Source organism: Pholis gunnellus (assembly GCF_910591455.1).
Source record: "Pholis gunnellus genome assembly, chromosome: 12".
In the NCBI taxonomy this organism is placed as follows: domain Eukaryota; kingdom Metazoa; phylum Chordata; class Actinopteri; order Perciformes; family Pholidae; genus Pholis; species Pholis gunnellus.
Window position 1 is genome coordinate 215,651 of NC_136539.1, and position 22,747 is coordinate 238,397.

The 22,747-nt window shown below is 42.9% G+C and overlaps 2 protein-coding genes across 7 annotated transcripts in view; one reads left to right on the top strand and one right to left on the bottom strand.

Annotated features, from left to right (window-relative positions):
• The first annotated feature begins 394 nt into the window (after positions 1 to 394).
• On the top strand, positions 395 to 15,614 carry pknox1.1 (pbx/knotted 1 homeobox 1.1). 6 transcript variants are annotated; one of them, XM_079169717.1, is made up of 11 exons: positions 395 to 433; positions 1,915 to 2,027; positions 3,293 to 3,423; positions 4,648 to 4,819; positions 7,404 to 7,613; positions 7,869 to 8,019; positions 8,317 to 8,414; positions 8,853 to 8,981; positions 9,073 to 9,149; positions 9,532 to 9,698; positions 13,795 to 15,614. In XM_079169717.1, the coding sequence occupies exons 2-11, from the start codon at positions 1,977 to 1,979 to the stop codon at positions 13,974 to 13,976; spliced, it is 1,368 nt and encodes a 455-aa protein (XP_079025843.1). In that variant the 5' UTR covers positions 395 to 433; positions 1,915 to 1,976; the 3' UTR covers positions 13,977 to 15,614. The 6 variants fall into 6 exon arrangements, with proteins under 6 accessions (XP_079025843.1, XP_079025842.1, XP_079025844.1 ...); XM_079169716.1 differs by lacking the exon at positions 395 to 433 and adding an exon at positions 537 to 1,578; XM_079169718.1 differs by lacking the exon at positions 395 to 433 and adding an exon at positions 537 to 790.
• Positions 15,615 to 15,750: 136 nt separating this feature from the next.
• The window catches only part of tmprss3a (transmembrane serine protease 3a), a gene marked incomplete at both ends in the record, with an annotated part of 40,705 nt that continues 33,708 nt past the window's right edge, over positions 15,751 to 22,747 (bottom strand). The window contains 4 exons of the mRNA XM_079170207.1: positions 15,751 to 15,795; positions 16,630 to 16,782; positions 19,169 to 19,311; positions 19,453 to 19,548. Of these exons, the coding sequence (XP_079026333.1) occupies positions 15,751 to 15,795; positions 16,630 to 16,782; positions 19,169 to 19,311; positions 19,453 to 19,548 (437 nt within the window). The remainder of the gene's footprint in view (positions 15,796 to 16,629; positions 16,783 to 19,168; positions 19,312 to 19,452; positions 19,549 to 22,747) is intronic.

A 22,747-nucleotide genomic window follows, 5' to 3' on the forward strand; every position in this document is an offset into this window, starting at 1 on the left:
CGCTGCTTTTCTGCTGCTTTTCTGCCTCAGGGGGGCATTTGAATAGAGCTGAGTGTGCAAGTGGTTTATCTGTGTTTCTATTGTAAAGATTACAATTTCCACACCCTTAGCCTGCCTGCTTGCACATAATGTCCTAATTATCCCAGCTAGCATTTTTTAGGGGTAGACGAGCTGATCTAGTGTGTGCATATGATGACAAAATATCTGCAAAAAAGGAGTGTAAAGCTTCAGATATACATAGAAAATGTGTTGTGTAAATGGCGTTTGCCAAGAGGGCGCAGAGGGACAGACTGTAGGACGTCATGTCTCCGCCCACCTTATAAATATTCATGAGCCAAGCGCCTCTGCGTGCCCTTACGCGATGACGCAACGCGACAACTGCGGGTCCCGATTGCTGCAGCCGCTTGTCAGTGTGACGAAGATTGGCACTCAGGTAAGCTGTCACTCAAAATCCCTCTTTTTCCGTTCCCTATCAATCAAACAATCTGGGCCGCACGCAAAAATGCCCCGGGGCGAGGAGTGCGGACCTAGTCAGGGCAGCGGAGGGTGTTTTTGGAAGGGAAGCAGAAGCGGCAGAGCTCCGGGAAGAATAAAAAAATCTGTATACAAGGGAGGGGGTAAAAAAATATGTCGGCGTTTTGGGGGCAGAGGAGGATTGTGGAAAGGCAAAGGGCGAGAGCTAGAAACAAGGCCCGACAGTTGTAACATTGTCGCTGAGGGGAGGACAGCTGTCCCCGCGTGATTGATTGACTGATGTGGGAAGGATTTGAGGATCAACCGGGATAGCCTGGTGTGCAGCCAATGCTTGTTAATATCACTGCAGTTGAATTACTGCATAGAGCGAACAAGAAATGCATATTCATTTAAAATGTTAATTCAAAAATGCTAAAGCTCTTGAAGCTGTTTTGTTATGTGGGCAAACGACACTCTTCGTATCAATCCGCAGCGGAGTCCTTTTTTTGTATCTGGCTAGCTAGGTTAGCTTGTTTTTTTGGTAGTGATCCCCTTTCTAAATATGGCGCGTCTCATTTGGCCTCACCGTTCTAGCATGAGAAACACTTTTAAGTTAACAGTTGGCGAACGTTAGCTGTAGCTCGGCCAGACGGTCGTTCACTGGGTTAACCTTAGATTAGGTTAGCGAGCTAACGCCAATGTGGCGTTAACCTTACAGGCAAGCTAATGTTAAATATTGTGGAATATCAAAGCTTAGTCCCGCCGAACTACTTTGTCTGCGTCAAGACTACCGTTGTTGTAGCAGAGGATATAGCTTTAGTTGGCTAATGTTTGCTTTCTTAAACTTGTATCCCCTTGCCGCCACAAACGGCGGGCAGCTAACAGAGCTAACGGCTAAGTTCATCGTGGTGGGTGTGTTAATAGCAGTTGCAGGGTAACGTTATCGTAAGCTTACTATTATTATAACAACGCATCACGGGCTCGTTATTTCAATCTCCTCTTGTTTCACGAGTGTGGTGTACAGAAATGTGTCTAACTGTTGATGAGACGTATAGAAATAACATTAGTAAACGTAGTCGCTTCATACTAAGGTAGTCCCCCCACAATCCCTTGTTTTGCCCAGAGGTGTGTGCACATATCAAAACATTTACATTTTAAATGATACACATGTTTATGTTTTCGTTATTTCTGCATCCTATATATCCTTCAAACTATAGGAACACTTATCATTTTAGTTTTATTTTGGAGGAAATATGTGATGATTACAGTAATATTACATTAATACGCGTTAATGTTCAACATCTGTTATTTGTTTTATGAAAACGAGTTTGTATATTCTCTTAATTACACAAAACTAATGATAATCTCATCATAATATCATGACGTTCCAGTTGTTGTGCCTAACTTTCCACTCCAGGCATGTTTTACAGGTAGTCTAATGTAAACTGTGTGTTTGTATAGGTTGGCCACCTGTCCCTGCTTTCTATAATGCCCCAGTGTTTGCAGCATCAGCAGTGAACGTGATGGCAGCCCAGTCGGTTTCCATAGACAAGTACCCAAAGGGAGAGCAGCAGGTGGGTGAGAGGGAGACATTTGGTATGGACCTCAAGGCCTACACAATCTGCTCCAACTGGCTGAACTGCACTTTTTTCTGCTTGTTTTTACAAAGATAATCAACCAGAACAGGGCTTGAAAAAACAAAACCTAAATGTTTCAAGCTACAACTTTCAGTATGCTGCACAACTCCTTGCCCATAGATCCTCCAGTATTTTTAGTGGGGATAATACAGCCTGGGTTGCTGAACAAAAGGGAAACACTTTATGCATGCAACACTAGAACACAGCCAATGATAATGATTTGTTGGAGACGTGCATGGCTGTCTGTAACAGGCCACCACAAATACATCACTGTTTGGGAAACACTTATGCTGTATAAAGCTATTTTTCTGCCTAGCATATCTGTCTGAGCTTATGTAAATTGCTTACAAAACATCATTATTCAAGTGCCAAATTTGGGGGTGTCGAGAGCTGAGAAGGATCTATGACTAATGAGACATTTCCACCCCAAGCAAGTGATTATTTTTAGCTACTTTGTGCTCAATCTCATTCATTGTTGTTCTCAGTCACATGATTGGGGATGGGATGTATGCCCCTGGGCAGGCACGGTGTGAAAGTAAAGGAGGAGAAACTTGGCTCCCAATCAATGAATGTGCCTCCAGTGTTGTGGAGGCTACACTCACATTTTAATGTATCTTTTTACTTCCATTAGGTAACGTGTGTACACACAGGTTCTGGATTATATTTTCAATCGCAATCACATCACCGGGTATGTAGTGTTTAGGTCTGCATTGTGATTGGAGCGCAACACTGTCTGGATGTCTAGCTGCAGTGTGCTCATAGAGCAATGTGAGACCAGACGGCATGAAAGAATGCAGACTGTCCATAACATTTTTCAGGTCAAAAGTATTCAAGCGAAACAAGAATAAACTGTCAATCAGGTAACTCTAATCAAAAGGTGCTGGTGGCTGGTAACGGGACGAACAACTCATGACTCCTGCAGTACCTCTGCCTTGTTGTTGATCACAGTGAAGAAGTCTTCATTCTTCTTGAAAAGAAAAATTCAGTCTCGTATGAGAAATGCATAGTTTTTTAAAGTGATGTTCAGCCCATGTCCTCATGACTTTCCACAGGGTTCATATTGAAGCAAGGCTCTGTTAAGCTTTACCCTCCAGCTACTCTGGTCTTCACATGATGTCTTATTGTGTCTCTTCACCTCTTCTGTCAGTTTCTGTCACTCTGTTGCTTTCTTTCTCTCAATCCTTTGTGTTCTCTTTCTGCAGATGCAAGGTGTTGTAAAGGTAGACAGCGATTCCGAGCAGAAGTTTATTGAGGGGACGTTGGCAGAGGCGCCCAGTCCGATACCCACGGAGCCACAGACACCCATGGACGCGGACAAAGCCTCCATATATCGGTAGAGATAATTCTGTGTGTGTTTGTTAAGGAGAGAGAACCAGAACAACAGCCCCCTAGTCTTAAATCTGAGTTCTTCTCTTTCCCATTCTTAACTTGATTACTTTCAGCTTGGCCAGAAACTAAACTATCACTAGGAAACCTCACATGGCATCTATGAGAACTCCTCCCCTTTGTTCTCGTGATTTAATTAGGGACCACCGATCTGACATTTTCCCGTTCAGATCAAATCTGAGATAGGAAATCTCCATATTTGAGAGGCTCAGACAGTATGCATGAACAACAACTTTAACTATTATCAAAATAGTTCCAACTAATTGATGCAAGTTTTTAGTTCAACCATTATGTGTGAAGTGATTTTGGTGACACTGCACTGCATAAGAATGAAGTTATGGAATTCTTTGCCCAATAAAAATTCCCCCAAATTTCGCTAAATCACATTTTTTTCCAAAGTAAGTGTTTTATAACCAGGAAGATATTACTGATATGGACAGTGATTGTGGTTACACTGCATGGCAATGAAGTTATTGCATATTTTAGTTAAATGTATTTTCAGCGGCTACACATTAAAGAGGCATCGTTTGTGTTTTATTAACGTTACACTTATGAGTTATTGGTCCAAGAAGTACGAATCTGTGAATATCTTTCCAACTTTACTGTAACTTTTCATTCAACAATCATGAGCTCCTGATCTCGTAATTATAAGATTATAAGACTTTTCTTGTGTTAAAGAGATCGTAGCTCATAATTATGAGATTTTTTGACATAACGAGGTGACATAATTAAGGTGTATATATTTTTTCCGTAAATCAGAGCCTACAAACAAGTTGCATGATCTCAAGAAAAGCTAATATTATTAAGAACAATGTGAAGTTCATATAGTGATCACGGGTACAGTGATGAATGTATTCTGTCATATGCTGCAAATTATGATGAAAATGTATTCTATTCATGGGAGTGACCAGCCATGGCATGGACATGTGCTTACAGTGGTCACTTTGACCCGGACAGACGAGATCCCTAAAAGAGGTGTCCACTGTATTAGTAACAGTGGACAGTAGTCGTATTGCTGTAGTGCATAATAGTTTGCCTGAATAACTTTTGTTAGCCTTTGTTTTTATGTCCGCCTTTTTTTGCATTTTGGAAGCCATGCTCTATTACTGGGGAAAAAGTGTATGTTCATTGAAGTGATGGATTCCATTCTGTGTGTGGGCACCTTTCACAGGCATCCCCTGTTCCCTCTCTTGGCCCTGCTGTTTGAGAAGTGTGAACAGTCCACGCTGAGCTCTGATTGCATCACCTCGGCGAGCTTTGACGTGGACATTGAGAACTTTGTCCGCAGTCAGGAGAAGGAAGGCAAACCCTTCTTCAGTGAGGACCCTGAACTTGACAACTTGGTGAGATTCGTCTGCATGTGGGGGGAAGAAATTCTCTGATTTGTTGTTACCTTTTGTCTTTTTGTCAAGGGGGAGTTTGCTTCACTGTAACACACTGCTCTGGCCCATAGGTCACCCAAAATATTTCAACTATTTCAGTAGTTTTTTTTTTAGTTAATTACAATCTTTGACTGCATTTTAATGTAGTTGGTAGCATAAGCAGCTCAAAAAGAAAAACGTACTAGAGGATTTTCTTAAAAGGAGTATTAACTGTGGCTGGGTCAAATCACAAGGAGACACAAAATGGAGGAACCCCAACTCACTCACACACTTACTAGTCCATGACCTTTAACCTCAACAGCACAGTGAGATGCTGCCTACCTGTTAATTAGAAATTCCTCATAATGGTCAGATGCCACAATCGGCGTCATTTAGCTGGTAAGACTGACTTTATGGTTTAGCTCGGGTAGTCTAGCTGTTTGAAATACAACATGGGGCACTGCTGTAGCTGACATGACCTCTGCCGCATTTCCTTATTCACAATCCCCACATTGTCCAACCTTTTCTCTCTCTCATTGTCTTCATTCATCAGCCTATCAACTAACCCTCCAAAGTCATCCTACTGATCACCATCTGATGCCTAGCTATGTAATCTCCTGCCACCACCTGTCTAGTCTGTGTGCACCTTCCTTTACTCTTGTACTGAGCTCCTCCCTCTTCTTGAAATATGTATTCACCACAGCCAGTTCCATCCTTTTCACAAAATCTCCCCCCCATCTGTCCTTCCATTCCTCTCCTTGACACATAGCTACCCATCACCACTCCTCCTTGGGTACAGTCTCCACCACTTCATCCGGCTCACTCCAACATTCTTCTTTCTCTTCTTCTTTCCACCCACCCCTTTTGCAGCGTCATATAACTAACTGAAACCAATCTCATCAGGAAAATGAACACATAGTGGTGTTAGTGCATTACTGATCCATACGGTTCCACCTCTCCGTTCAGCACACATGTGAACCAACGTTTAATTGCACAGTTTAACCATGATAGTGTGAAATACATTTTTACTGCGACATTTATCAATCGATATTCAGTAAAAATATGAAATTTTGAGATCGGCATTAATGCGTTCTAGACGCCGATCCCTGATAACGTTACTTTGTGAACAACAAATTGGTGTTGAAATCGACAATAGGAGAGCTAGTAATGTTAACAGCACCAAGCTAACGGCCAACGTTCAGAGGTTCATTATGATGCGTTCATGCCTCGTTTAGTAAAAATAAGTATTGGGCAGGTGAATTATAACGTTGTCATGATGACTTCAAATGTAATCTTATATAATGCAGTTTTTGGTGAGAAACTTGAATATGTCCAGTTGTTTGCGAGATGTTTTCACAGCAACATAAATAGATGATCATTAGGGAGGGAATTATGACCTGTTACAATTTGACAGTTGAAATGATTTCCCGGGCAGTGGTGAAAAAATAGTCTGGAGTCTTGTAGACCAGCTGCTATAACAATGGACGTAACAAGGACAATTGGTATCGGCAGCAAAAAATGTGACCGGGAAACTCTTAAAGTTATATTGGCTCCCTTTTTTCTTTTGTGCTCATCCAATCCGTGACTTAAAAATGTGATGCGATCTGAACCGTGAGTTTTATGATCCGTTGCACCCCTATTAAACATTCATTAGTGTGATAAGAACTACCTAAAATGACAGAAACCATCTTTGGAAAAAAATGATTTGACTTTGGGTACGTCCCAAGTCTCTTAATTGAGAGACGAAACGAGGAAATATGTTTTAAGACACATGAGACGTCCTTTCCTCAGTTGCGTCACGTCTGTTTCTGATGACGGCGGCCGCTGATCACAGTAATCACTGTGGAGGTGTGTTCTCTCTGTAGTCTGTTACCTCTTTAACAAACTGTTCAATCGATTTCTACCGGTGGAATGTGTCTGTACGTTTTGAAATTCAGATTGTGACGTCATTATTAAATAACCAAGAATATGATTGCATCAGTCCGATCGGCTGCAGCGTCCAATCACATGACTGATGAACAATGAGGGGGTGTGTCGGCTGATAAAACACTTCCTGGAAGTCTGTTCTCGTGAGTCCTCGCTCATGGCTCCTCTGAGATCCCTCCTCCATCCTCCTCGCTAAATAAGAGCTTTGGGACGGTCGTCAATATGGTGGTGCAGAACAACTTCCGGTTCAATCGAGGAGCGAGGAAATGACAATTAAGAGACTTGGGAGTTACCCTTTGTTTCGTTGGGCCCATGTCACATCTGGGGCCAGGGTTCATGACCTATACTGCAGTTGGCCACCAGAGGGCCAGCCAGAAGATTTGGCTTCACTTTTGGGGAGCTGTCATGTCATCTACTTTTAGACTGTCTATGGGTGATCCTAACTTCCAAGGAGGTCGGAAACCAAGAAATAAACAAAGTATTCTGAAATAAAGAACAGAAGTGATCATCTAAGTGTCTCAATCCTCAATATCAGACATTTAGAGGATACACAGATGGGAATATATTTTGCTTGAGAGACTGTTCCCTTTTGTAGACTGCCACAAACAACACTTTTTTTTGTATAATTCTGACCTCCTAGATGGTGAAAGCCATCCAGGTGCTGAGGATCCACCTGCTGGAGCTGGAGAAGGTGAGTGACCTCTGTAAGGACTTCTGCAGCCGCTACATCGCCTGCCTCAAGACTAAGATGAACAGCGAGACTCTGCTGAGTGGAGATCCAGGGAGCCCGTACTCTCCCGTACAAGGCCAGGTCCAGGGCTTTTCCCCCACCAAGACTCCGGTATGGACTGTAGGTGGACTGTACTTATCACCTCTAAACACAAATAGTTGGATCTGTTAGTGCCTTTGAAGAGAAATTCTCATACTTGTCACTGATGATGATGTTTTGGATTCTTTGCCTTTTAATGCGTTTCAACCTATTTCATTCTTCTAACCTGCTACACAGTATTATCTCAAGTTCAATATCAATGTTCTTTTAATAGTATGAGCCACCAACACACACTTGACTTCGACCCATTCTGTATTGCTGCTCTGTGTTATGCAGACCCCCAGCTCTATCTCGGGGACCATCAGTCCCCAGGGTCAAATTGTGGTGCCAGCGTCAGCTCTGCAGCAAGGGAACGTTACCGTGACAGCAGTCAACCCCACCCAGGTGGTCGCAGGTATGTCACCATGGCATACAACCCCTCCCTCAGGTACTGTACTGTTCTGATTGCAGCTCAGATGTTGTCATGTACCTGACAGTCAAATCTGATTGGTCAAGTCCTTACATCTTGTTCTACTATTCTGGGTCGCCCTCTACAGCGCAGCAGCTTATATTAGTGTGTGTGTGTGTGTGTGTGTGTGTGTGTGTGTGTGTGTGTGTGTGTGTGTGTGTGTGTGTGTGTGTGTGTGTGTGTGTGTGTGTGTGTGTGTGTGTGTGTGTGTGTGTGTGTGTGTGTGTGTGTGTGTGTGTGTGTGTGTGTGTGTGTGTGTGTGTGTGTGTTTTGTAGGTGGCACGGTGTACCAGCCTGTTACAGTCGTCACTCCTCAGGGCCAAGTGGTAACACAGGCTCTATCTCCCGGGACAATACGCGTCCAAAACAATCAGGTTGTTCATCTTTCTTTGTTACTGTGATTCTGGTGTATATTCTAGATCCTAAAATGGCAAATTGTTGGCAATTAGTTCAAAGTTTAAAATTGAAATCCAAGTTCACATTGTGTGTAATTTGAGCAGAACCATGGTAATGGTAAATGCAGTCTACTACCGTATAGCGCTTTTCTAGTCTTTCCGACCACTACTGTCACCTGCCTATCAGATTCTATCACATTCATACACCGTAGGCACAGCTATGGGAGCAATGGGGTTAAGTGTCTTGCTCAAGGACACATTGACATGGGACTAGCGGAGCCGGGGATCGAACCGCCAGTCCTCTGATTAAAGGACGACCCTGCTCTCCGCTTAGCCACAGTCGCATGTGAACCATGTGTTGTTGGTGACATGAACAAACAGCAAGGTGTTTGAATGAATGAATGTCTGTCTGCTCAGCTCCAGCTGCAGTTTCACCAGGACTTGAACCTTTTTAATCACGACGACAACTCAACCAAGAACAAACGCGGTGTTCTACCCAAACACGCCACTAATGTCATGCGCTCGTGGCTCTTCCAGCACATTGGGGTGAGTCTGTGTGCATCAAATCTATTGCCTGTGTTACTCTTCAACCCTCAACAAAAATACTGAAGCCTTTCCTCCCCGTCCTCTCCTGTAGCACCCATATCCAACAGAGGATGAAAAGAAACAGATTGCCATTCAGACTAACCTGACACTTCTGCAGGTCAACAACTGGTGAGTTTGGCCCACAAAGACAATTCAGTACCGTTGTTATGCACCATCCCAACTTCATAGGTGTTTGTCAAGACGCACTCTTTTTTTTTTTTTACCCACTGTGGAAAACTAATTGGTCAGTCAGCTGATTGTCTGCCCACACGCTTTTAAAGTCAGTGATGAACTATTTCTGCTTCTACTTGCTGCATTCGATCCTTATGAAAACACAACTCAATGTAGTTTGCCCAATCAGTTGAAAGCTGAGAACAGATTGAACTCTGACATCCTGTTAAATTTTAGTGGGAGATGTTTTCATCACAGCGTATCAGGACAGAACATCTGACTACAAAAGCACATATTCCAGTCAGTACCGTCACAGATCTCAGTTGTCTTGTGTCTCCAGGTTTATAAATGCACGAAGGCGGATCCTGCAGCCCATGTTGGATGCTAGCTCCTCTGAGACACCAAAAGCCAAGAAGAAGACACCTCAAAACCGGCCACTGCAGCGCTTCTGGCCTGACTCCATCGCCACAGGAGGAGGCACCCAGCAGCAAGTTACCATGCCCGACGGTACGCAGCAGGGTTTAGTTTGAACAGTTTGTATTCAAGTTAAAGAGAAACTCAAAATGTGTATGGTTGTTTGTCGGGGGGGGGGGGGGGGCGGCGACGACAACATTTGATCAACCATGGCCAAAATGAAGGGTGCTCGGATTGATCGGCCACTGATCGTTATCAGCCGACACTCGTTCCAAACAGTTTGGCGGTCTCTATTTGGCGGCGGGATCTCCATCGGTAGTTTTGTGAATCTGGCAAGAAAACCCACAGATAATCTACTAAAAAGACGTTGACTTAACGGTTATATTATATATGATGAATGAATCTGATTCTGATAAATGAAAAATGCATCCCGTGCTTGCCAACGCTTTCGATTTTCCTCCCCCGAGAGAGACGGGAAGACGCACACGCACGCAGGCAGGCAGGCAGGCAGGCTGGCTGGCTGTGTCCAGGGAAAATAATTCCCTCGAAGCACAATTTTGAATTAACCCTGGGCAATCCATTGAATGAATAGACATGCAAAAATGTTGATCTAGAATTGAATGTCAACATTAGTGCTGGGCGGTATACCGGTTCAAACGGTTTCAATTTCCCGTACGATGTGAATTTTCCACATACCGTCATACATTGCTGACAGTCTTCAACAGGCTCCTAAAGATGATGTTCGCCACCGAAAACAATAGCGGTGGAGCTAGTTATCTTATCTGTATTGAGACAGATCCCTAGTCATGGTCATAACTTTATAACAACTAACAACCCACAACTAACGCTCTTTAACAGAGCAAAACACCACAACACAACAGTCTGTGACACATAAACAATTTGTAACACTAATAATTGTACATTTATAAACTTTCACTGCTGAACTGCATGCTGGGTACAGCTCACTCGCCTGCTAGCACAACAGTCTGCTAACAGCTGGGAGAGGCTCCGTCCTCCAGTAACGTTACATTACAGAACAGCGATGCAGGATAAACATAGACAGACCGGAGATGCACCGATAGAGTGACACATATGCAACGCTGATTACTGTAATATGTGTGGTATTTGTTATAAATGTACGTTGGTACGTAGAGGGTGATACGAAGCTGTACTTGGAGGGGCTTAGGACCCAGGGGAATGTAGGTGAAGGAAACCGGAAGAGACGGAAGACACGCCACACAAACAGCTGTTCACCGCTCGTCACAATCCTGTAGAACAGATTCTCAACTGGTGGGTCGTCGCGGACCCGTTTTCAGTGGGTCGCGGGCCTTTGCCTTAAAGCAGCGGAGTTATTCACGCTCCTTTCCAGCATTTACGGCACTTGTTCAGCGGTGCAGGAAAAACACAGACCAATGCGTTGTAAATCACGTCACGTGATGCAGTTTAGCCAATCAAATAAGGGTATTCTGATATGTTTCCTTACTCCAGTGAGATGTACCCACACCGTGACACAGGGAGGAGAGACGATGAAAGACATCATAGAGCAGATCTCATGAGAATCCATATGTGAAAGTTAAATATCTGTGGTCGATTTTACTAATTGAAATTGCTAAAAAGACTGCATCCCCAAACCAGTGCTGTGAAAACATTGAGATATTATATAAGTATTTCTTTTCCACACACTTGAACTCATGGTGAGGTGTATGAGTTCGAAAAGAATACAGTGATATACCGTGGTACCGCCAAAGTTAGGCAAAATACCGTGATATACATTTTTGGTCATACCGCACAGCACTAGTCAACGTTATGAATAAATCTTCCAACTATTCGTTACAGCCCCTTTGAAACCAAGCTGGCGAGTATGAGATCCAATCTAAAGTCACAAATCTCAGCACTGATAGGCTTTCACGACACCGCGTCATGTGAATTTCTTGCTCCAGTTGAGATATTTCATTCACGTCTTTGCATGTAATCATGCCGTTTGAAAGATTTACTTCGTGGTTGGTGTGAACACACTAGTGATTATGTATTGATTCCTGGTGTGGGACAAAACTTGTGAATCTCCTTCTTCTTTGTCAGTTTAATGAGTCCTCTGTACACTCAGGTCTGCACAAAAGATTGACGAGTCTAACTAGCTAATTATTGAGACTGTCACTCTCACACCAAAGGTAAAACCCAGAAGAGGTGTTAAAACGGGAAATATGTGCGTCTGTCTGTGAGCGTGCGTGCGTCTGTCTGTCTGTGAGCGTGCGTCTGTCTGTGAGCGTGCGTCTGTCTGTCTGTCTGTGAGCGTGCGTCTGTCTGTGAGCGTGCGTCTGTCTGTCTGTCTGTGAGCGTGCGTCTGTCTGTGAGCGTGCGTGCGTCTGTCTGTCTGAGCGTGCGTCTGTCTGTCTGTCTGTCTGTGCGCGTGCGTCTGTCTGTCTGTGAGCGTGCGTCTGTCTGTGAGCGTGCGTCTGTCTGTCTGTGAGCGTGCGTCTGTTTGTCTGTGAGCATGCGTCTGTCTGTCTGAGCGTGCGTCTGTCTGTCTGTGAGCGTGCGTCTGTTTGTCTGTGAGCATGCGTCTGTCTGTCTGAGCGTGCGTCTGTCTGTCTGTGAGCGTGCGTCTGTCTGTCTGTCTGTCTGTGCGCGTGCGTCTGTCTGTCTGTCTGTGAGCGTGCGTCTGTCTGTCTGTCTGTGAGCGTGCGTCTGTCTGTCTGTGAGCGTGCGTCTGTCTGTGTCTGTGAGCGTGCGTCTGTCTGTCTGTGAGCGTGCGTCTGTCTGTCTGTCTGTCTGTCTGTCTGTCTGTGAGCGTGCGTCTGTCTGTCTGTGAGCGTGCGTCTGTCTGTCTGTGAGCGTGCGTCTGTCTGTCTGTCTGTGAGCGTGCGTCTGTCTGTCTGTCTGTCTGTGAGCGTGCGTCTGTCTGTCTGTGAGCGTGTGTCTGTCTGTCTGTGAGCGTGCGTCTGTCTGTCTGTCTGTCTGTCTGTCTGTCTGTGAGCGTGTGTCTGTCTGTCTGTGAGCGTGCGTCTGTCTGTCTGTCTGTCTGTCTGTGAGCGTGTGTCTGTCTGTCTGTGAGCGTGCGTCTGTCTGTCTGTCTGTCTGTCTGTCTGTGAGCGTGTGTCTGTCTGTCTGTGAGCGTGCGTCTGTCTGTCTGTCTGTCTGTCTGTCTGTCTGTCTGTCTGTCTGTCTGTCTGTGAGCGTGCGTCTGTCTGTCTGTGAGCGTGAGTCTGTCTGTCTGTGTGCGTGTGCGTCTGTCTGTCTGTCTGTGAGCGTCTGTCTGTGTGTCAGTGTGCGTGTGAGTCTGTCTGTGTGCGTGTGCGTCTGTCTGTCTGTCTGTGTGCATCTGTCCATGCGCGTGTGCTGGGATTTCCAAAAAATACACTTGTTACCTTTTTTATTCGATTCTGTCAAAGTCTTCACATCGTATACCATGAGTCTGGACTGTCCTGGATATAAACTGTCTGTGTCTGTGAGCGTGCGTCTGTCTGTCTGTGAGCGTGCGTCTGTCTGTCTGTCTGTCTGTCTGTCTGTCTGTGAGCGTGCGTCTGTCTGTCTGTCTGTCTGTGAGCGTGCGTCTGTCTGTCTGTGAGCGTGTGTCTGTCTGTCTGTGAGCGTGCGTCTGTCTGTCTGTCTGTCTGTCTGTCTGTCTGTGAGCGTGTGTCTGTCTGTCTGTGAGCGTGCGTCTGTCTGTCTGTCTGTCTGTCTGTGAGCGTGTGTCTGTCTGTCTGTGAGCGTGCGTCTGTCTGTCTGTCTGTCTGTCTGTCTGTGAGCGTGTGTCTGTCTGTCTGTGAGCGTGCGTCTGTCTGTCTGTCTGTCTGTCTGTCTGTCTGTCTGTCTGTCTGTCTGTGAGCGTGCGTCTGTCTGTCTGTGAGCGTGAGTCTGTCTGTCTGTGTGCGTGTGCGTCTGTCTGTCTGTCTGTGAGCGTCTGTCTGTGTGTCAGTGTGCGTGTGAGTCTGTCTGTGTGCGTGTGCGTCTGTCTGTCTGTCTGTGTGCATCTGTCCATGCGCGTGTGCTGGGATTTCCAAAAAATACACTTGTTACCTTTTTTATTCGATTCTGTCAAAGTCTTCACATCGTATACCATGAGTCTGGACTGTCCTGGATATAAACTGTAACTGGACGGATTGGTGGTGATTCTACATTTGTGGTGGTTTTTTACTTCACATGCATAGTAATAGGATTTTACTCAGTAATTCTTTCCTTTTGTTCTCAGGCACAATGGTGACGATGAACATGGAGGGTCTGCAGAGCCTGACGTCAGACGGCGCCACACTGGCGGTACAGCAGGTGATGCTGGGAGGCCACAGTGAAGACGAGTCGGGGGACAGCGGAGATGAGGACGATGACACGGACATGGCCGGGCTGGGCCTGGACAACAGCGACTCATTGCAGTAGAGGACACACTCCCTCACACTCTGATCTACACACAAGACATGCGTAAATAGGTCGGCTGTGTTCTCAAACACACTATGGGTCATAGTACAACCAGACACACACACACACACATTAGGTTTACATAGAGCACAAAACTACAGGACAGAACAGTCCTGCACTCTTCCAACCCTCCACCCTGCTGAACGGCGGTTTATGCTGCGTGTGTGAACATCAGGAGTTTCATTTCAGAAACGTTTTTTTAATTATTTAGTTGATGTATGCGAGTGCACTTTTTTGTATATTTAAGCTCAACAAGATTAAATCAAACAAACAGAAGAAAAAAGAAGTGTTAAAAACACTCGAAGCAAGTTTGTATGCTCCGTTAAATAATGTTGACTGATTGCTGATTTATTTTCTCGGCCCCTGTTCCTCCCCCCCCCCAGTTGAATTCTCGTTTTGGATGCCAATAGTTTGGAGTTCTATCTGTAAGGGTTTGTCTTTTTGCATGCTTGTGTTTTGAGTAGATGTGCACACTTTTGCAACTGACTCCACGGCTCTCACACGTGCCCTGCAGGCCAAGCGGAGCCCAAGGGGAGCCCAAGGTGAGGGATTGAAAGGAGAAAAAAAAAGGAGATGCTTATTTTTATATACAAATGTATGAAATTAGTGTTTTGTTTTCATTTTTGTGTTCTCCTGTTTTGTAAGGAATATTTATGTACAGATTCATAATTAAAGCTAGCAACCCTGTTTTCCAGGGTTCTTTGAAGTTTTCTAAAAAACAGAAAAATGAATTGAATGCTGATGAAAATTGCTATTTAAATTGGTTTTAAACGTACAATAACATCAAGGCCTTACCTGTGTTCTTTTTTTTAAAGAATTCTTGCCAAGAAGCACAAAAGAAAGTTTGACACTTTTTGAAATTGGTCAAAAGGACACTAAAGTACAGAACACTTGAGTGGTTCTGTAAAGCATCGTCAATCATTTTACTTTGTGTACTGCAACATCGCAGTGATCTTATTTCTTTAAATAGAGCTCCAGTTTTACCCTCATTGTGTATACCATGCATCACTCTTGTAATCATTTGACAGTAATGGCATACTTTTCAAATGCACAATCCAGAACACTATGCTAATCACACAATCACAAGGGTCTGAGTAACCAGTAAGATATTACGAAATCCATCGGAAACAAGAAGCAGTGGACTTTTTGCACGTGTCAAACTTTTATTTATATACACATAAATTCTTCTGCGTTAAAACAAAGAGCAGTTGGAAAGTTCCTTGTTCATTGCCTGCCTGAAGGACTGGGACTGCAGCCTCTTTTGGTCCCCCTGCCACTACATACACCTGTAGTGACGGATTGAAATCTCTTTATGTTATTACTTCACAAATTGGGGTGCCTCTTATTTGAATATCTGTAATATTGTACTGTACAACAATTGTCTGTCAATAGCTGCAGATATCTGGTTCATATCCCTCTTGTAAAGTTGAAATGGTAACTGTCATGCAGCCTGAGGGTGCAGTGACTCTGGGTGGGCCCTCGCTGAGCTCTCCATCCCCACTTGCGTCTGTCTTGGCTTTTTATGAAGCGCTGTTCACGTTTCTCTTGTCTGTTTTGCCTTAGAGCTTTCTATTTTGGAATAAACGATGCCTAACTCTCTGCTGTGCACCGTCTCTTTGCCCCCTAACGGGATTTGTGAGGCTCTGACTCTGGTGTGATGGTCTATCGCTATAGTTTTCTGTTTTTGTCAAATGTAGAAACATCCAAGCCAAATCCTGAGAAGTAACTAGGTGCTTCAGTTGTCTGTGCTCAGCGTTGGAGAACTGTGAGCCTCTTCTCTCTGAAAGAAAATGCAGAAATAAACAATTCCGTAGATGTGGTGGGTTGTATTCAGTAAGCCAGTATGCACACTACGGGGGACCGGTGTCACAAACTGACTTGGATGAATTAGGCTCGAGTACTCAGACTTCAGATAGACGTGTAACCTCATCCATTGCACAAAGCAGTCTCATTCTTGAGTATTTTAAATGGGACTAATATGCAGTTGCAAGACATTTTTCAAACTAAGATATCCTGGCTGAGTAATCATGTCCGTAGAGTTTAGCTCTGTTCACTTCAGCAGAACATTTTACTGTGACGATTGAGAGATGAGTGTAACAATGCCAAACACTTCAGTAGAGATCTGTACAGAGCTGATGGGCTCAGGTTTAGGATAGCTGCCTTGGACAATTGATAATCCACAACACTGTTAACAAAACTGCTAGTCAGCATGTGTTACTGACTGTTACCATGGAAACATGGGTCTTAGTTCAGCATGGTGGTAAAGCTTTATGTCAAATATTCTAAAATCAATATTAAATCGGGCATAACACTGCAGACCAGTCTAAAATATGTAACTGAAACCAGCCCTAGGACCCTGAGACTGAAGCCATCATTCATTTTGTGACATGTCAAAATGTAAACACTGTCGAGAACATATTGGAACTACTTTGCAGTGTCCTAATGGGTTGACAAGGCTCTTACAAATGCAGCCTTCCTTTGACTGACTATAGCTATAGTGACTCAAACAAAACATGCTGACCGTATGGTGCATCTGGTTCAGTTATGTTCTCCAAAGGACACACCCTTGTAAGTGTTAGGTCCTGAAACGGGACACAGCTTGTCATGTACTGACCTCCATCTGTTGGCGGATCCAGCTGAGCGACCGTGTAATGCGCGTGTAAACGCCTGGCTTGTTCCTCATAGCACAGCCAATTCCCCAGCTGGTCCCACCAACCAGCTTCCAGACAGACGAGTCCTCACAGGCCAGAGGACCTCCACTGTCCCCCTGAGGACACACACACACGCTTCATAAACCGGAGAGAGTACATCATTACACTTCCTGTTGTCATAATGGAACATTTGTGTGAACTTTTGGGAGTATTTTAAAATCAGTAATTTGATTTCTATGAAGTTTTAGTATAGTTTATATTTCCAGTTTAATTTACGACATTTTGTTTCACAGGTCCCATAGTTTCCTAATAGTTTCTCTGAAAGGAAGAGAGAAGTGTAAAGCTGTAAATGATTTGCTTCTAATGCCTGCTACAATGAAGACCGTCTCACACTGAAAATTAGAATTCATTAAATCAACAGACAGTGCAGGTCAGCTGAACGTAATATGGAAAAGTTGTTTTTTCTGTATGGTTATTGATTATATGTAACCATACAATTCAGCAAATATTGAGTAACACCTCCAATAATGAATAAATAGTAACATTTCCACACATTCGTCAAAGAAAATTCTGCTTATAAAATCTCTACTATATAATTTCTTCTTTAAAAACTCAAAAAGAACATGTCCTCAATATGGTTCGCCTCAGAACACTGCCTCTTTTTGCCTATAATTGTTACCAAGTAAGGTTCATTTATTGTCATTGTACAACACAAGTGCAGTTTGTGGTCCCATTTTGCTGTATAAGAAACACAAGAAAACAAATCTATATTATATGGTGGATGATGAATTAAGGAAAGAAGCTGCTCTGAAGTCTGGTGGTACGGCAGCTGATACTTCTGTATCTCTTTCCAGACAGCAGCAGGTGAACAGGATGTAGCTGGGTGGGTTTTGTCTTTTAATATCCCTTTAGCTCTTTGCAGGCTCCTCTTCTCACCAATATCACTGATGCTCAGTAGATGGTACTGATGAGGGCTTAATCACCCGCTGTAGAGCCCTCCTGTACTGGGATGTGCAGATCCTATGCCAGTTTGTAATGTTTCAGTCAGAAGGCATTCTATTGCTCCTCTCTTCTTAGGTTTCCTGAAGAAAAACAGCAGTTTCTGAGCTTTCTTCACCAGGATGGAGATGTGTGAGGACCATGTCCGGTTGTTTGTGATGCTGATTTCCAGGAACTCAAAGCTGTTCACTTGCTCCACCTCATGTAGACAGGGATGTGTGTCTTCACCTCCTTTTTTCTAAAGTCAATCAGCTCCTTGCTTTTACTGACGTTGAGCAGCAGGTTGTTCTCTGAGCTCCACTCTGAAGGTTGTTGATTTCCTCTCTATATGAAGTGTCATAGTTGTTTGTGTTCTCTGCAAACTTCACAACAGAGTTCTCTTCATGTTTGGGGTAGCAGTCGTGGGTGTACAGTGTGAACAGCAGGAGGCTGAGCTCACAGCTCTGGGGGGCTCCGGTGTTCAACACTAGAGTGGAGGAGGTGCTGGGGTCTCTTTGTGAGGAAGTCTAATGACCAGTTCCAGAAAAACTATCAATAAATGACAGGACGTGTAAATTAACTACCATCACAGTTCAATGTTGTTGGTTCTCAGTGAGCAGAAAGTCATTGGGCTTAAATGTATTTGTTCACTTCATTTTTTTGTTTTTTGATTTTATTCTTTAAAGCTGTATACATCACAAGAATGTTGTCCTCTTACTCATTTTACAGCAGTACTTAAAGTCTTCTTATTACACTTAAAATATACGAGCACTAATACTTAGGACATCAAGGAACTGTCTTGTCTGCTGTTTGGTGCTGAGCAGGTGAGTCTTTTACAGCTCTTCTTCTAAGAAAACACCTGCCTGCTGAAAATAACACTATGACAGCAAGAGAGTGAACCAAAATAGTAAAGTTCTATAGCTGGACAGATAAACAAAGAGCGTTCACATTGCCACATTCATTTCTCACTTCTGAATGTCTACTTTACCAAATGCAAATGATTCCCATTATTCAAAAGATAAAGTAATTGTCAGCTCTTTTGTTTGGTGCCAAGACAAAAAGTCTCAAAAAGATGTCATCAGCTACAAAAGTGATTTGGATCTTACAGGTCAAGTATCGAGTGCCCTCTTGAAATATGTAATTTGATTGTATTTCCAATAACACTCCTTCAGTTTAGCTTGACAAATAAAGATTAGCTCTTTATAGAAATACTCCGACAAAAAAAAAGAAAAAAAGAATAATCCAATAATCCCGTCCAATAATTTAATTCTGCCCGAATAATATTATTGGATAGGTAGGACAGTTCTCTGAGAATGGGGTCCTCATCACCCATAATCAGATAGTAAAATAGAGACCTCGTTCTGTTCTTCCAGATAAGAGATATCAAGAAAAACACTTTTACACTGTTATCTGATTTTCCAGTTTAGAGAAGCAGGTCTGTGGGGGACACAGCAATCGGGGCCTCTTCTGTGCTCTGAAACCTTCACAGTGAAGGGATCAATGCTTAAAGAAAACCATCTGTACCTGACAGGAGTCAGTCCCTCCTTCTAGGTATCCTGCACAGATCATCCAGGAGGAGATGAGGCCCTGGTAAACCTCTGGCTGGTTGCAGGTCTTAGTGGAGAGGAGTGGCACCACGGCCGAGCGCAAAACCACACTGGTCTCTCCTGGAAAAAGCATGTCATTTCAAGCATGTGTCAGAGAGGGCACGATCACAGATGTTATTACATTACACCCAATTGAGAATGTAGTTGTACGCAGCTGAAATAATAGACTAGAAAACATCTGTTTGCCATGTTCACACTCACCTTCATCCTCCGTTGCTCCCCATCCAGAGATCCAGCACATGGTGCCCTCCTCAAAGTCCTCCCCATAGTTTGGCAGGCAGATGGGCTCCACAAAGCCTACATAAGAGAATTTCAATAACCCACATTTGCCGGACACACTGTACACAACAATGTGTGTGTGCTCTGTTTCCACCATAACCAACATCAATCAATCATGCTTGTGTCATTACATCCAAATCCTGTTTTCAGGTGGTGGCTGCTGTAGTTTGGACTGAAATGACACAGCGGTCACACAAACAAATACGCTAAACGGTGAAGAAGTGAAAAAGGTGAGGACTAACGGCTGAGAGCTGAGACATGAGACTGATACACATAATGACACTCTCACTGCCAGAAAGCAAGAAACCTGATAAGAGGGAGGGAGGAGAGAGCATTCGCCTCACAGGACTGAGAGGTGAAAGACAGAATAAAGAAAAAGTTGTGAGATAAGAATCTGTACTTTCACATTAAAACTAGTTAAAGCTGCAAGTGATTTTGATCTCTATAGGGCTTAAGACTCAGCAATGAGCTACACATACAGTACATTATATGCAAGCATAGGTGGGTTTCCAACCAGACAAAGCAACAATTTGTTTTGGTATATACACCTCGCAAGCCACAATATAAACTGAAACGGTAAGGGCTGTAAAGTTAGTATAGTTTGGATTATTTGAGGTGTGTTTGTATGAAGGACTTCTCCATAGTCAGTGTATTAGCTACAGTATATGGAGTTTGGAGAAACAGACAGGAGTAGCAGCACCGGAGCAAAGCAATGTACTGCTGTGGACGTATTTTAGACACCTAAAAGAATCAATATCAGTTTAAGAGTACGCTATATTTAGAATATCTTCACCCCTTCACTTTGCCGTCAGTCAACCCTTTCTGATGGGGAACTGAAGCCATTATCTATGCTCTCATCAAAGTCCCAGACTCCTCAGTCATTTTACCTCGTTGCTGCTCTACCACTGCCTCGATAGATTAGTTTGAATGATAAGATTATAACTATTAGAGAGAACATTAATGTATTCCTATGGACCTCAGTAGTAATGACTTCCTGAACGTCTTCAATGATAAGATTATAACTATTAGAGAGAACATTAATGTATTCCTATGGACCTCAGTAGTAATGACTTCCTGAACGTCTTCAATGATAAGATTATAACTATTAGAGAACATTAAAGGAAAAGCTCAAATCACACGTAGATGTGAAAAGCAATAAAACACCAGAGCTGCGATCCCATTGGACAACAGCCACAGACACCCCAGGACTTCCTGTGGTGCAGCTTTGCCTGTCCCTGAAACTACAAAACTCTGTTCCATCCAGCTCTGGGCCCTTCCCGTCCGACTCACATCGATGTAAGGAGGCAAGAACATATCTTTGCTGCTTTTAAAAGTAAACCCTAGGACGAATAACTGTTTTGTTTTGTGTTTGGATCCTGAAGAAGAGAAGTGGACAGCTTGCCTGCAGAAGGAAGAAAACTCATTCTTCAAAGAAAGAGAAGGACAAATTCTCTTTCCAATCAAGTCGACTTGTGCCGGTTATAAGGAAGAAGAATACCTTTGATTTCCAATGGAACTCTCTGCCACACAAGAAGTGTATTGCCGTGCAGCTTGGAGCTGCGCACCTGACGCGAAGTACTCAAAGGACCACGTCGACCATTAAAAAGCCATCTCACAGTAAGGGCTGGGCATAATTAAGTCATAGTGTGTTTAGTACCTTGTTTGTTTTGTTCTAAGTTACTGTATTGTTAAAACTGTGACTTTATCATTTAACACACACACTTTGATTTTAGATCGTAGGCTCATAAATGTATAGTTGTTGTTAGTTTTAGATACTATTTCATTTTGATCAATGTTATTAGAATTGATTAATCTCTGTTATACTTTAAAGAGCAGCTGTCTGTGATGAGTTTTTATTGTGATAATAGCTGATGTGTGGTCTGTGCTCGAACTTAAAACTTCACTGTCACTCTGAATGTGGAATAGTACTTTGACTATTAACATTGTGAGTGAATACTAATTATGAGTTTATAGTTTGGTTATTGGTCCCTGTTCGCAGGGTGGTGCCCTGTTATTATTAATTAATAATGTTAATATAATTAATGTTAATAATTCTATTGATGTCAATAATTTAGTTTTTCACATTTGCTGATGACTCAAACACGCTCCTTTTCATTCCCAACAATACCCAATTATATCTATCAATCAAGCCAGACGAAACCAACGAGGGATTGTTCTTATTTTCATATTTTCTATTAAAGTTATTGTACTTGGTCCTGACCACCTCCAGAATAAGTTATCTAATGATATAGTTACTTTAGATGGCATTGCCATGGAATCCAGCACCACCATAGAGAATCTCAGTGTTCTCTTTGATCAGGATATATCCTTTGACTCTCACATAAAACAAACTTCAAGGACTGCCTTTTTTCACCAATTAAACCTTGCAAAAGTCAGGCGCATTTTGTTTCAAAGCAATACAGAAAAATTAGCTCATGCATTTTTTACTTTGACTAACACAGGGGTCGGCAACCTTTACTATCCAAAGAGCCATTTTGTCCTATTTTCCACCAAATAAAATGTGTCTGAAGCCGCAAAAGCTATTTGATATCACAGCTTATAAAGTTTTATATATAGTTATATTATATAAACAAAAACTATAGTTTGTATTATTTATGAAATTATAGAACAAGAATAAAGACAATTCTTGACATTTTATTACTATTTTACCTGTTATAACAATATCATACTCTTATGAAGAGGAGAAAAAGACTCAGTTTGCTGCAGCAGTTGAGAAACTACACCATCTCTCTTTTTCTCTCATCTCCAGCCTGATACTTTTCAGCAAATGCTGTGTGCTTGTTCTGGAAGTTTCAACATTACATTCTTGTTGTTTGCACATTTCTCGCCACATTTCAAGCATACAGGTAAGCAGGCATTGTTGGCAGTGAAAGCAAATGAATACGCAGTATTAAACTCTATTTTCCTCCGTGACTTTTCATTTTTGGGATTTATCCGTTGATAGTTTACTGAGAGCGGGGTCTGCAAATCATGATTAGCCACCTGCAGGGAAAGGCTCTTGACAGTGATGTAATAGGAAGTGATGCACATTTTAGTTGACCAAATATTAAAACATTTTTTATTTTCAGTGACACAGTATCAGCTCAAACTCCAAGATAAGAGGTGTTCCCTTTGAAAGATTGTCCACTGTGCAAAAAATAAAATAAAAATAACCGTTATTTATTTCAATGTTTTTTTTTGTCAAAGCCTGAGGCTA

Coding starts and splice junctions, on each gene's coding strand:
- pknox1.1 (XM_079169717.1), top strand. CDS start 1,977: ATGGCAGCCCAGTCGGTTTCCATAGACAAGTACCCAAAGGGAGAGCAG. Junction 8,415..8,852: donor TACGCGTCCAAAACAATCAG/GTTGTTCATCTT, acceptor CTGTCTGCTCAG/CTCCAGCTGCAGTTTCACCA. Junction 9,150..9,531: donor CTTCTGCAGGTCAACAACTG/GTGAGTTTGGCC, acceptor TTGTGTCTCCAG/GTTTATAAATGCACGAAGGC.